Source organism: Neodiprion pinetum, chromosome 6 (assembly GCF_021155775.2).
Source record: "Neodiprion pinetum isolate iyNeoPine1 chromosome 6, iyNeoPine1.2, whole genome shotgun sequence".
NCBI lineage: Eukaryota > Metazoa > Arthropoda > Insecta > Hymenoptera > Diprionidae > Neodiprion > Neodiprion pinetum.
Window position 1 is genome coordinate 5,424,338 of NC_060237.1, and position 13,799 is coordinate 5,438,136.

General features: G+C 37.2%; 3 protein-coding genes across 5 annotated transcripts; 1 reads left to right on the forward strand and 2 right to left on the reverse strand.

Annotated features, from left to right (window-relative positions):
• Positions 1-721: 721 nt before the first annotated feature.
• LOC124221318 (hyaluronan mediated motility receptor) lies at positions 722-5,770 on the reverse strand. The gene is made up of 13 exons (XM_046631206.2): positions 5,519-5,770; positions 4,948-5,126; positions 4,586-4,858; positions 4,035-4,511; positions 3,730-3,912; positions 3,419-3,634; positions 3,188-3,321; positions 2,724-3,096; positions 2,369-2,578; positions 2,209-2,274; positions 2,027-2,121; positions 1,730-1,904; positions 722-1,523 (listed from the first exon to the last, which is right to left on the reverse strand). Exons 1-13 carry the CDS (start codon positions 5,562-5,564, stop codon positions 1,356-1,358), a joined length of 2,595 nt encoding a protein of 864 aa, XP_046487162.1. The 5' UTR covers positions 5,565-5,770; the 3' UTR covers positions 722-1,355.
• Positions 5,771-6,322: 552 nt separating this feature from the next.
• On the forward strand, positions 6,323-9,651 carry Ostgamma (oligosaccharide transferase gamma subunit). Its single transcript, XM_046631207.2, has 8 exons — positions 6,323-6,487; positions 6,850-7,028; positions 7,117-7,234; positions 7,294-7,434; positions 8,379-8,519; positions 8,614-8,764; positions 8,855-9,020; positions 9,102-9,651. The coding sequence occupies exons 1-8, from the start codon at positions 6,404-6,406 to the stop codon at positions 9,115-9,117; spliced, it is 996 nt and encodes a 331-aa protein (XP_046487163.1). The 5' UTR covers positions 6,323-6,403; the 3' UTR covers positions 9,118-9,651.
• Positions 9,440-11,785, reverse strand: LOC124221320 (polyprenal reductase). Of its 3 annotated transcripts, none has more exons than XM_046631208.2 (6): positions 11,603-11,785; positions 10,877-11,180; positions 10,584-10,732; positions 10,250-10,438; positions 9,874-10,169; positions 9,440-9,791 (listed from the first exon to the last, which is right to left on the reverse strand). In XM_046631208.2, exons 2-6 carry the CDS (start codon positions 11,056-11,058, stop codon positions 9,699-9,701), a joined length of 909 nt encoding a protein of 302 aa, XP_046487164.1. In that variant the 5' UTR covers positions 11,059-11,180; positions 11,603-11,785; the 3' UTR covers positions 9,440-9,698. The 3 variants fall into 3 exon arrangements, with proteins under 3 accessions (XP_046487164.1, XP_046487167.1, XP_046487165.1); XM_046631211.2 differs by having other exon boundaries at positions 10,877-11,326; XM_046631209.2 differs by having other exon boundaries at positions 10,877-11,785.
• Between the last annotated feature and the right edge of the window lie 2,014 nt (positions 11,786-13,799).

Genomic DNA, 13,799 nt, shown 5'->3' on the forward strand with positions numbered 1-13,799 from the left:
CGTGTATACACGCGTATAACACGCCGTTGCATGAACGAGAACGGAGATTGGAGGAGTTTATGAAGCTGCTGCTGCTGCTGCTGCTGCTGCGAGCGTTCCCCCTTATGTCTCGACGACGTTGCAACGATCAATGCGCGCGGGTGAAAGCAATTCCCCCTGTACACGCAACGTGTTGTATATCGGCGGGGAGCAAGTGCTTGCGTACAGCGTTTATGCATCGACGCAATCGCCAATTCGCGTCGAAGAATATTCCTCAGAGTCCAAATTGGGATGTTGAAGTTTAGCGCAGTTTATCAACGATCGATTATAATCTAACGGTGATGTATTGATGTTTGGACGAGAAACCGGGTTCTGTACTCGCCGTAGGTACCGAAAATAGATTGACCGTCCGCTAATTCCGAATCAACGTTACAGCGAGAGTATAGATATAAGCTGTTTTGATACACGCCGGATGTTACCATTTCGGGGTGGCTTCCGCCCGGCTAAAATTACTTCCGGTCCATGCGGCTGTCGAACGCCGAAGGTATACAAACTCTGACGCGAAACGCGGGGGATGCTAATTAGGTTTTCATCCTTCCTGAAATTAATATCACAGAGACACGTCTTTTTCAAAAAACAGACATCAAAATCGCGATATACCCAATGGTTGGATTTATTCTTGGGCGTTGACGAACTTTCAGGGACTAGGGAGGTTTTAAATCAGAATTTTGAAAAATTTTAATAAAATACGCTTACACTTTATTAAATTACATCGGTTGATGGGAAAAACAATATCTGTGTAGGCAAGGGGAGTTACGAACATGCGCTTACAACAGGCCATACAGAAGCATAATATGTCGGTTTGGCATAAAAACATAAATAAAAAAGATACATGTAGGATTTATAAAAACACAGTTAAAAGTGAGTACTGCGTACACTTCAGTCGTGCGAAACCAAAAAAATATCATCTGTATTTAAAACTAAGGTTGACGATGAAATCAAACAAAGAAACGAACGTCAGGAGTTCCAAAAAGAAAAAATTGCAATTAAAACTATCATTTTTCTTTTCGTTGCTATTCGTACGATTTTTTAAGCCACTGGATTCAAGATCGTACAGAAAGAAAACGGTCCTCTTATTTTTAACGCACAGTTACCTGCCGAGCACCGCAAATAAAAAGTAAGGCAAAGGGGGAATTTTCGTTCGTTCCTTTGCTTTGTTGAAGCAAGCGACTCATAACGAATTTTGTGCATGAATAAATAATATAATGGTAATAACGATAACGATACTGATCGGAATGGTGGGATTATACTAGAATTAATATCGAACACAACAAATTAAGGGAGATCCACCGTTTTAAGATGCAGAAAATTAGAATTCAAATATTTCTGTCCTTTAATGGTGTCGTCGGCTTGTGTGGGGATGCCACGACGGAGGATGGCAGATTTTCTTTCTCTTTTAAAAGCTGCCGGTTACGCTCCTCGGAGCGCAGCTTCTCGATTGTACGCTGTTGCTGCGCTATTATTCTCTTCGCTGCTTCTACGTCCTAAGACAAAATTTAGCGACAAATTAGTTTAGCCTGAATAACAAGGCCGAGGTCGTGCCATATCAAGTCTTCTTCACCTTTCCTTGAACGATTAAACGTGCCAAACAAGACCGAGTAACAATGGTCATTATTGATTACGATAGATCCAGATGACGGAATAAAACGTACGATACAACGAAAAGTAACACTGCGAATAATATACTAACCTCCTTTAATTGCAGTTTTTCTTTCTTCATTTGTATCATATGTTGAATTTTTTGCTTATGATTATTGTGGCCAATAACTGCGGCATATTTGTCTGCAAGGTCCTTGTACTCTGCCTCGGTTTTTCGCAAGTTAGATTCGAGCAGCTCCCGATCTTTGAGGAACTTTGAAAGGTCGCTGTAAAACAATCGATACGTCAACGGGTACAAATTTTGCGGTGAACGGAATTCAAAATTTCCAATTTATAACATTATTAATAGATGTATTTAAGTATTCCAGATATAGTACTGTCAACTTACGCCGCCGATTTGAACTCCGTTCCAAGCTCCGATTTTGGTTCAGCTTCGACCTTATCTACCTTGTCTTTATCCTTTTCTATTTTCACGGAGTGTTCCTAGAACACGAAGTATAACAATTAATAATTTCACAAAATACCTTCAATAACAGAGTGATAAATTTTACTGAAATGAGGATTATGTACCTTGCAACTTCTCCTTTCTTGCATCATGTCGAGTTTGTCGGTAAATTCGGCGATGTAGCTCTTTGCCTGAAACATTGGTAATCCATTTGTAAAATATAGACGATAGGTAACGTAAAAAGTAGACTAAATTTGCCTACTGATGATTAAATCAGGCTCTTACCTTGTCGATGACAACTTGCTGCTCCATCAACTGTGCTGTACTTTCTTCATACTTTTTATTCGTCTCCTTGTACAATTTATCCAGCTTATGACAGGTCAGTTCCAGCTGCGCTAACTCAATGCTTTGGCCATCATACTGCTCTTCAACTCTAAGTAACATGTCTCGAGCTTCGCCCAGTTTTCCAGTCATTTCTGTCAGTTGCTGCTTCAGCTGCAGAAATGCGAGATGATGCATTCAAATCAAACATTTTTCAATACCAAATACCAATTTAAGTTATTTTGAATTAGTTATTTCAGCCATTTTCAATATGAGGTTTATCTGATTTCCTTTCAAGTAAACATTTGTTTAGACATACCTCTCTGTTATAGCCATTCACCTTATCACACTCAGCTTCGAGTCTTGTAATTTCGGCAGCCGCAACGTCGTTCAATTCTTTTATCTTAGCGTCAAATAAGGATTTCATTGTGTCAAACTTTATTACGTTGTTGACAACCAACTGATCTATGTCCTCTTTCTTTCCATCCAACTGTTGGAGTAAGTTTAACAATTGATCGTATGCATGGGTAGAATTGGTGCGCATAGTATTTAGTAAATCTTTATGTTCCCGCAGTCGGATTCTCTCCCATTCTAATTCACTCTGCAGACGCTCAACCTCAGTATCACTTTTGGCCAATCTTTCGCTGATAGCAGAAACAGTCAATTGATTTTCTGCCATGACGAGGTCCAGCCTGGAAAGTGTAAAAGTTATTATAATATTAGAACATTTTTACCACTCATATTTGGTACACAGTTTTTTTTCTCATCTGATAAAATCTTAACCGTCTTCGTCGTGTAACCATCTCAGCTGCTTCATTACGAAGTTGGTCTTTCAAAACTTTTACTTCTTCTCTCTTTTCAGCTAATTCAGCTTCTGTCCGGTCAAGTTCGGACTGTAAACTTTGATTGGAACTCTCCTGAACAATAGGAATCAGATAGCGTAATATTATTTTCCTGATATGAAGCAGAAGAAACTCAGATTTACCAAAGGGAAATTCGCAACTAAAATTTTACCTTTGTGGCAGAAGAATTTTTGAGTTCCTCAACTTGAATCGATAGCTCCATAGCTTCAGTTTCCTTTTGCGCCAAATTTTCTTGTGCAGTTTGCAGTTTGGATTCCATCAATAACAAAGATCCAGCATACTTTTCAACAGCTTTCCGCACCTCTTCATCAACTGAGTTTTTTGCTTCCTGTATTTTGCTCATTGCCTTTTCCTCAATTACTCTACCCTTAAAGAAGAAAATCAAGAATCACAGGTATTAATAATTTGGGTTATGTTTGGTATTGTTATTCATGTGTCGAGCTAATAGATATGTGCAAATACCTTTTCACGTTCCGTTGCACATTCCTGCTTAAATTCCTCCGATCTCTGTACAAGCCGAGCAATTTCTTCTGCATGACGATGCATCAAGGTTTCAATTTCCTGTGAATGATTCTTTAGAACCTGTGAGTGATGATCTTTGATCTCTTGAAGTTCGCCTTCGGCCTCTTCTAAGCGACTTTTAACCTGTGGATTATTATTTTTAATGGAATAATAATTGAAGTGAATCACTATACTAATACTTCAACATTCGTGGTGGACATCAATCGTGAATATGGAAACAGTCCGATGGACTTCACAATACTCACATCTGAATACAAACACTGTAGTTTTGCCAATTTCTCTTCTGAACATTTCTTAGAAGTAGTTTCAAAATGCAGGTTATCCTGCAATTGTACTATTTCACGTCTTTCACTCTGATACTGATTCAGTAAGTCATCCTTCTCTCGTTGAAAGTCTTCTCTCAAAATTTTTATTTCAGTCTCATGGTTAGCGGTAAGGGTTGTGTCCCATTTATCAGACTCTGCAGCTAGATTTTCATTTTCAGCTTTACATTCATCTAGTTCACATTCAAGCATTGATAATTGTGATTGTAACTGAATAACCAAATGTTGACGTTGCTGCAGTTTGGATTCAAGATCATTTCGAATCTCTGCTAGATTTATCAATTCGGTTTTAAGCTTGCACTCTTCATCTTTCATTTTGCTTATCTCCATCTGAAAATCTTCATGAACTTTTTGCATTTTAGTCTTCATCTCTATGTCTGCCAGATGACGGTCTTGTGTCTGAAAATAAATTATCAGTGAACTAAGTGTTGTACTACCACCGATCAACTGGCAAAGTCATAATTGATTTATACCATTTCATCTAGATCCTTTTTATGCCGAGCCTCGATTTCTATTTGTTTATCTTTGAGTTCCATCAATTGCTTTTCGAGCCTTTGAATGTCGTCCTTCATTTCTTCCATCTGTTTCTCGTACTCCTGTATAGTTCTGTCTTTGTTGATGCATTCGACCTTCAAGTCGGCCAATTCCTTGGTTGGGTCGTATTTGGAGTCGCATTTTTTATTAGTTTTTACAGATGGTGAAGTGAGTACAGACTTTGTCGTGGTTTTCTTCTTTGGTAATTGGGGCTAAGAAATTCGTTGAAAAATAATTTGTTACAATTAGAACACCACCATATTCATGACAATTCAATCATTATCTATCACAATGAACTTACTACTTTGAATGCAGAGGAGCTTGTGAGACTAGCAGACTTGCTTGATGTCGATGTGTTGCAATCGGCACAGCTACTCGATATACTTTTGCTGTCAAGGAATCTATCTGTTTTCTCAATTACTAATCCCTTAATTTTGTTTTTAATCTTTGGGTCGTAAGAACCTGGAGGTGGTACGTCATCTGTTATAAATTAGAAGAAATCAATTCGGCCATTAGCTTACAGTTGACTAAATGGAATAAAGACAATAGAAATCTTTGACAGGTTAGCATGTGAGAACTAGAAAAAATCAAAAAGACGCTCGTCGAAATGCCAGTTTAGCAACTGTAACTGCGATTGCGTACTATGCACATCACAACCCAACGAAACAATGTAGCTGATTGGTAGATACGACCATCGAAAATTGCTAATCAAAACCTGCGATGTTTATCTACTGAAATCTGCAACTGCTGAATGAATATTTATACGTAAACGATACTCGTGCGCGAAATAATCTATTGTGAATTCATGAAATGTCTTACAGTCTCGATATGAGGGAAAAGAATATTGTATTTCGGTGTAAAACACTACTCACTGGAAAATTCGTTGAAACGTTGTATTCTTGCTCTTGGGAAGGACATGCCTAAGCTTCCACGATTAACAAAATCTTAAAAATGCGATGTTGTGGCAGATTTTGTACCCCCAAGATTGCCGTAACGCAACCGTTGCGTATTGAATACAACGAACTTTTGCGAGGGAAAATTCCTAACGTCGTTTGTACAGATTTTCTGGCTACGTTGCGTGGTGCAACGGTGGAGGATAGAAACTATTCAAATGCTTGAAAGGAACGGTTACGCAATACAATAGATGACCAATTGTAGGATGGCTTTTGCTGCAGCGGCGCTGGATCGTCCAATCACGAAGAAGGTGTTTAACGGAGGGCAGGGGCGTACGTAGTGCAAATTTCGTTCAATTAAATTCTGTCTTTTCAAAGAATCATTATAAACCCTCCACTTTATTATGGTAGAAAACAAATGCTACGTCATTTTATATTTTTTAACGAACCATTCGTACACCCTGAAATACCATTTTGTTTTATTCAATTGACCGTTTGATCAGAGCGCGAGGTGCAGGCTAGTCTTGTCCAGATTTCTGAATTTTGTCCACTTGTATTTCGAACATCGGAATATACAATGTTCCATGGCGATATGACTTATTTCTTACCAGTTGGATGTAGTTGACACCATTTTTTTACTCCCCATTTTTTTTCAATTCATTTCTTTGCCATTATCTATTAACAAATATTTAATCCTGGACCTTTATGGATCTCCCATTGGGGGTTGACACGTTCTTAGTCATTGGGCCAATCATGTGTCAGGTTCGTTCGTTTCGTCTGCTTATAGCTGATTGTTGAGTGTCGACCGTAGACGTGTCATGAAAGGTTGAAGCTGTTAGGTATTTTCGTTAAAAACGTTTCACTATGCGGTGTGGATTTTATTTAACCCTTTTCAGTGTCACCATTTTATATTTAAATCATGTCAGTGGTCAGTACAGGACTAAAGGCGTAAGTATTATTCTAGCAGGCGTACTACAAATATTATTCTTGAGTATATTTTCCGGCTGACGTATCAGCGCAGTTCGCCTTCTACAGTTGTTACATTAAAGTACAAAATATTTGTAACTTTTTTCAGTCATCTTCTATTCCATTATCGACTTTCTATACTTACAAATACATTTTTTTTTAATAATGTTCACTATAATTGCAACAACATAACCTCAATTCTACGACTGTATTATCCGACTGGAAAGCAAGAAATTTATATGTGTGTTTGTAATTATTCAATTACTATGGTTTAACGACTAAATTTAATCTTTGTACTTTTCGATCCATTGATCACTGTTAATACAGAGTTTGATTATTTCTAGAACCAGGGTCCTTCTCTCGGAGAACGGGTTCAACAGCTGAGTGAAATGGCTATGAAGAGACCAGTGCTCCGATTCAATGGGGGAAAATTCAAAGAATTTGTCAAGACTACACCAAGGAATTATTCAGTTATTGTTATGTTTACAGCCATGGCACCACAGAGGCAATGTCAAATTTGCAGGCAAGTTATTCAAACAGTTATATATATCTGAGCATATGTGCACCAACTACCATCTATTGCAGTAACAATATTATTATTTTAATTTCAGACACGCAAGTGATGAATTCACCATAGTGGCAAACTCGTTCAGATATTCCCAGTCGTATTCAAACAAGTTGTTCTTTGCAGTTGTAGACTTTGATGAGGGTGCTGATGTTTTCCAAATGGTAAACAGATCTTATCAGACATTCTGCAGATATGTAAATGCTTGCCTTATTTGTTACAGTTAAGGTTGAATACAGCACCTGTATACATACACTTCCCACCTAAAGGGAAACCAAAATCTACTGATACTATGGACATTCAAAGAGTCGGATTTGCCGCTGAAGCTATTGCCAAATGGATTTCTGAGCGCACTGATATTCAGGTAATTTTAAATATATTCTAATAATATTTGAATTTTAACAATGAGGGGAAATCTATATTAACAATCTTTTATCAAACTATGATTAGTAGAGTGACCATTTTAATTTATTTATAAATATGACTACACATGGGCTGTCATTAATTTTAAAATTCATTCATTCATCATTCATTCATCATTCATTCCCGGTGTATTTATTTAAAATCAGTGTATCTTGTTAAAATCAGTGTATATGGTTGAAATTACGATGTATTGTCAATAACGGTTTTTCGTCGAGGCACTATATTGGTTTATGGCACTTTTAATGTTCTCGTTCTATCGTCTCTCTTTTTAAATTTGCTTGGCTTTTCGAGTGTTTGAATTGTTAATTTAACAGGTATGTCCCAGTAGTTTAAATTTCCGTTATTATTTTTAAATGGTCGATTTTCGATCAGTTACTATTTCAGTTCAGAGAGGAACACCTCCGTACCTCCTTCCTCCTGGAGAGACGTAGACCAAAACCTCCTACTTTCAAATTTGTGACCAGGTTCCCCACTCCCTGGGTCTAACCTAATCCACTCGTGCCCTGTTCATCGCGCATTTATATTTGAATCATTACATTTGCCTCCCTTTTGTGATGGTTAGGTTTATCATAATTATCACAAACACCAGTTATTGTCATTGTTCATTATCCATACTCAAATTTATTATATAATGATCGAAAACTGCTTCATGTCCACCGTTCTCTGCACATACTTGAAATTTCATCACCTTTTTGCATTATTAGCACTGGAAAGTTTGTCACACGCATTCTTCCACACACATTCATCCACTTGTATAAACTAATTAACAATCTTCTGGTTTTCCGTTATTCCGATTATTACAATATTTTAAGTTAAATTAAATACATGACTTTAATATCTCCTTAGGTACTACCTTAATTTTACTTACTATCATGTTTTCTACAGATCAGGGTATTCAGACCGCCAAATTATTCTGGTACGGTGGCTGTGGTGATGCTACTAGTATTGATCGGTGGTTTCTTGTACCTCAGACGAAATAACTTGGATTTCATATACAACAAGACGATTTGGGGCCTCAATGCTTTGGTGCGGTCCTCAAATTCAATGAAATATTTAACTCAACTTCACATCGCTTATCTGGAAATCGTCTCATCTTGTATTATTATTTGGACGATTTCAGTTCTTCACGTTTGCAATGGTCTCTGGACAGATGTGGAACCATATCAGAGGACCCCCATTCATCCACAAATCGCAAAACGGTGCTGTTGCTTATATCCACGGGTCGTCCCAGGGTCAATTTATTCTTGAAACTTACATAGTCATGGTCCTGAGTATCCTTCTAGTGTAAATGCAAATGTGATTTTCGTACATTTATGTTGAATGGTTTCCAAATGTATAGTTTTCTTAGCATAGTAATTTAGATGGTGCTGTGGTACTGGGAATGATTATGATGACCGAAGCTGCGGCTCGGAAAGGAGATGTCAGAAAACGAAGAATTTTCGCTGTTATTGGATTAGGGCTCGTAGCAGTTTTCTTCAGCTTAATTCTCTCTATATTTAGAAATAAGGCTCAAGGATATCCGTATAGGTATATAAATTTTTTAATATAAGTTTAAACTATTTGGCATTTCATTACAAAATAATAACATTTGTTTGTTGCATTTTACAGTCTTCTCTTCAAATAAGAAACTCGGACGTAACACAGAAGAAATACATAACTCCTTCAAGACCAACATTTAGCGATAATTTATTATCGTCAATCGATGGAATAAATTATTTACAATACAATTCTCTGCAAATGCGACGGTTTGAAATTTATTGTAGAGATGGAAAGATCTAAGTTAAATGTCCATTTACACTAACATATTATATTCACTATGTCCAAAACAGCATTCCAGGTCTAATTTGTCCACATAATTACCATTTGTGTGATAGAAGTGAAAGTTCTAATTCTTTGCATAAGGTGAAAATAATGGAAATCGTTTTCAGTTTTTTTTAGAAACAGCGTTTACAATAACATAGTTAGATTATTCACTGTTTCCAGAAAGTTGAACGTAGTTGAAATATTTTAAGACTTCTTTGCTTTTATGGATTGAGTGCTCTGCTGCTATATTTGCATCATACACTTATATCACAGCTCAAGATAACATCACACCGTTCAAACCAACAGGTACTTTTAGTAATATTTAAAAATTTTAATATCAAAATACAATTTATAATTTTCAAAAAAATACCGTAGTGTTAATCAATAGTGAATGTTGTACAATTACAATATCCATGGTATCAAAGCTCTTCTCTGTTTTGGATATTCCTTAAATGACTCGACGTACCACCAATGACCAAGTAGACCAGTTGCTACCTAAAAATAACAATTTTGTTTGTAACGTAAGCTTGAAAGAGAAAACAAACACTTGGTTCTGAAGAGTTCAATGAATTCTTACCTGGTTCAAAAGCACCCACAAGAATATGTAATAGAATGTTTGGCTGTTTCTTAGTATAATTGTCAGCATCAAGTACACAAGAATTTCAGACAATTGTAGCGGAGACGAGATGTATTCGAAAAGATCACCTTTCGGAATTTTGTGTTGCAAAGTGACAGTTTCGCCTTTTTTATTTTTGCGTAAATTCGATAGAATTTTGTTGCAAATAAGCTGTTTATAAGTTGCCCACAAGAATATAATAGAGCAACTATAATCTATATATGTCAACCCGTTCCAATTCACAATAGGTCTGGATCCTGGAAAAAAATTTGTGTCATATTAATGAGTAATTCAAAATAATTCCCAAGTTTCTGTTTTTGGAGAATTAGTAAAATACCTTTAAAAAATCCATTTGACTCTCCTATCAGACACGATATAGTTCCCACATAATGAACAAAACCCACGATGTAATGCGATAGATTTATTTTTACATTACTGAAAATACTGACATAATGTGTTTCGTAGAAACGTTTCCAACAGTGAATTGTTACGAGCACTAGAGCCAGTGTAGTGTGCTCCGGGGATACTGAAAATAAGAGCTTGATTAGGTACCACTAAGAAAAGGGTACTGCAAAAATTGATCATAGTGTTTTTCTAACAATGTACACAGAAATCTCGTCGCAAGAGTAACACGGAATTCAAGTCACATATTAAAATAGAAGAAAATTTACCTAGTGATTGCCGATTCACCCCAAATAGAATATCGAGGATTTGAAGTATGTTTACTGGTACATTTCCAACTCCAAGATAAAATCTTAATGTAATTGACAAGGTGTAGGTTGATAGAGGTGCAGCAAATTCATAGAAATGTTTGAACCATCTGAAAATTTGATACAGGATAATTAGCGATCGTTTTTAGTCATCTCAAAAACATGGCAGCTTCATAGATTTAGTATAGTTTCCTCAAATTCCGAGTTAGGACCCGGAAAATTTGTATACAGTACTATAACTTTTTTTCTCATACCTTTTCGGAACTTCTATTGGTGGAATTAGTGCTGCCTTTCCTTCTGCAGCATACCTTCCATACCGATATGTGCTTGTAATTGCTATAGGAAGGTAAGTCTCTGCAAATGCGACTAGCAGTCCCAATATAGTTACTGTTATTGAATTAAATATGAATATAGCTCGCACTAGATTCACCTCCATTGTGCACTGTACACGTCTCTTTATCGTCTCGCCGATACTACCTGTCTTCCTGAATTCTCTAGCGTTTTAGAAAGTCGTAGCGTTGACCCGAATGAAATCGTTCAAATTAACGGTACTCTGTGCTGGAGAAAATAACTTTCGATGCAGGTTTCGCATTACTACGGCATTAGACAATATCGATGTACACACTGTGTTAGATGCATTATAATAGTTTTTGAACGTGCTAAAGTATCTGCAAACATGTGGATATCACCCACTAATTGTTAAACTGGAACAAAATTAACAAATTGAGGGGGCCTCATACCCGGCTTGAGGTTAGGTATCGTAGGGCGCACACACGCGTATTTACTTTGCCGTCAAATAAATTGCCTACATTCAGTGCAGGTATATTTCAGGGCAGATCAGAGAGATTGTAGCAACGACTGTGCGAAATCTTTCAGTATCGTTGCAGTACTCTTTCGATATTTAGCTTGCATGCATAGACATCACAATGTCAGTCGGATAAAACACATTTGTACACAGCTAGAGGCAAACACAAACTTACCATTTTGAGGACGTTCCAGTTCCGATTAAGTTTTTCAAATTCAGGGGATTTTGTACTGGGCTGGAATGTTTGACTGATAGTCGACTGCGTTTCGACCCGTGTGCTACTTGAAATATATGTGTATACATATCAGCTTATACTTATCATTTGTGTCTACGTGTCGGTAACAGCAATGTCAGGGGGATGGTCAGCTAAACGCTGACACACAATGATGGAATATATTGCATGCCCCAGTAGATAATTACGACGCTTCATTATGCAGGAAATGTTACTAGGCGTCTGAGAAAACTATTGCTTTCCTGTCGTAGGAAAATATGATATGTTATTTATACAGTGTACGAGTCGTGCAAAATTGTCCCATAATCTCATCTGCACTTTTTAATATTTTTATTTCACAAAGAATGTAGATATTTTAAATTCTAGCAGAAATATTGACAACTGTAGAATAGATAAGTTTGAAATATATTTGAGAGATGTTATCCATAAATATGCCTCTGACATAATACGATAACAACTATGTGAGCTGAGACATTCTTCGACGGATGTGTTGGAACATAACTCCACTCAGTTTCCAGTCGCTACAACATACGAATTATAGCTTACGGCAAGCGAACTTGGCATTTCTACGCTTATTCATCGTAATTTCTGGGCTGTTGGTACGTCAATGTTCTGATTCCCTTCTTTGCCCAGAAAACTCAATTAAAGACCCCAAAAAGAGTAAGGCTAACCCGTTTGCATTTTCGGCGTAAATTTTCGCGATTTTGAAAAGTGTCGGAATAAATTAATTGTGGCAGTATTCCGACGTAATTTTGCGAGGGGAATCGAATGGGCGCAGTTCCAATACGCTGCGATCAACGCGTCAAAAGTTACAGCCAAAAAACGAGAACCTGTGTTTTCGACATTTTTTCAGCAGGTGCTTTGTCGTACGTAACTTCTTTCCTGTTGATCTCACGCTCCTTTTGCTGCGTTTTCTGAGTTCCGGGGGGTCCACTTAGTCAGAAAACGGTCGTACGAATCTAATCTGAGACCAGAAATTTTCGGTCGAAAAATGGAGAAAAAGTAAGGCTAACCCCTTTGCATTTTTGGCGAAAATTTTCGGCATTTTGAAACGTGCTGAAATAAATTTTTTCTGGCACTATTCCGACGTAATTTTGCGAGAGAAATCGATTGGGCGCAGTCCCAATACGCTGCGATCAACGCATCAAATGTTACAGCCAAAAAACGAGAACCTGTGTTTTCGACATTTTTCAGCAGGTGCTTTTTCCTTCGTAACTTCTCTCCTGTTGATCCCACGCTCTTTTCGCTGCGTTTTCTGAGTTCCTGGGGGTCCAATTAGTCAGGAAAGGGTCATTTAAATCGAATCTGAGACCAAAAATTTTAGGCCCCAAAAATGAAAAAAAAGTGAGGCTAACCCCTTTGCATTTTTGGCGAAAATTTTCGGCATTTTGAAAAGTGCTGAAATAAATTCTTTCTGGCACTCTTCCGACGTAATTTTGCGAGAGAAATCGATTGGGCGCAATCCCAATACGCTGCGATCAACGCATCAAAAGTTACAGCCAAAAAACGAGAACCTGTGATTATATGAATCCTTACGTAATGTTTTTAATGTGTTCTTATACTGAAAATATTTATTGCTATTCCAGGTACAACCTGAGGTGGTTATCGGTGGTTGTTCGAGGTGGTTGGTGATTGTTGGAGGTGGTCGGAGGTGGACGAGGAGGAGGACGAACTGAACTGAGTCTCAAAGCCCTGTTGACACAAAAGCAGCTATTCGATAGAAATTATAGTTTATAGTTTACACAGCCCATTGCATGATATTTCATTATAAATACATATGTTTCAATGTATTTAGAAATAATTTATCAAATATACAGAGGTCATGTGCTAATAATAAATGAATTGATTCGACCGCAGTTTGATGTATTCATTAGAGCTTTAACAATAAATTTAAGCCTTGTTACTTCTTTTATTTTATTATGGATAATCAAAAACATTTCCGACTATTCGTGCTGTGGAAGCATGGGGATTAAGCCGAATGTAGCAAAAGATTAGAAACAGTGTATGTAGAGTACGGGTATTTTTCTAATAATGCAAATAGAATAGAATACCACGCCTTGCGAATTAGCTTTCCAGACAGAGATGAATGATGAATTTTAAGGACTGCATTATCGTTGTTGAATACTCTATGCCTCATGGG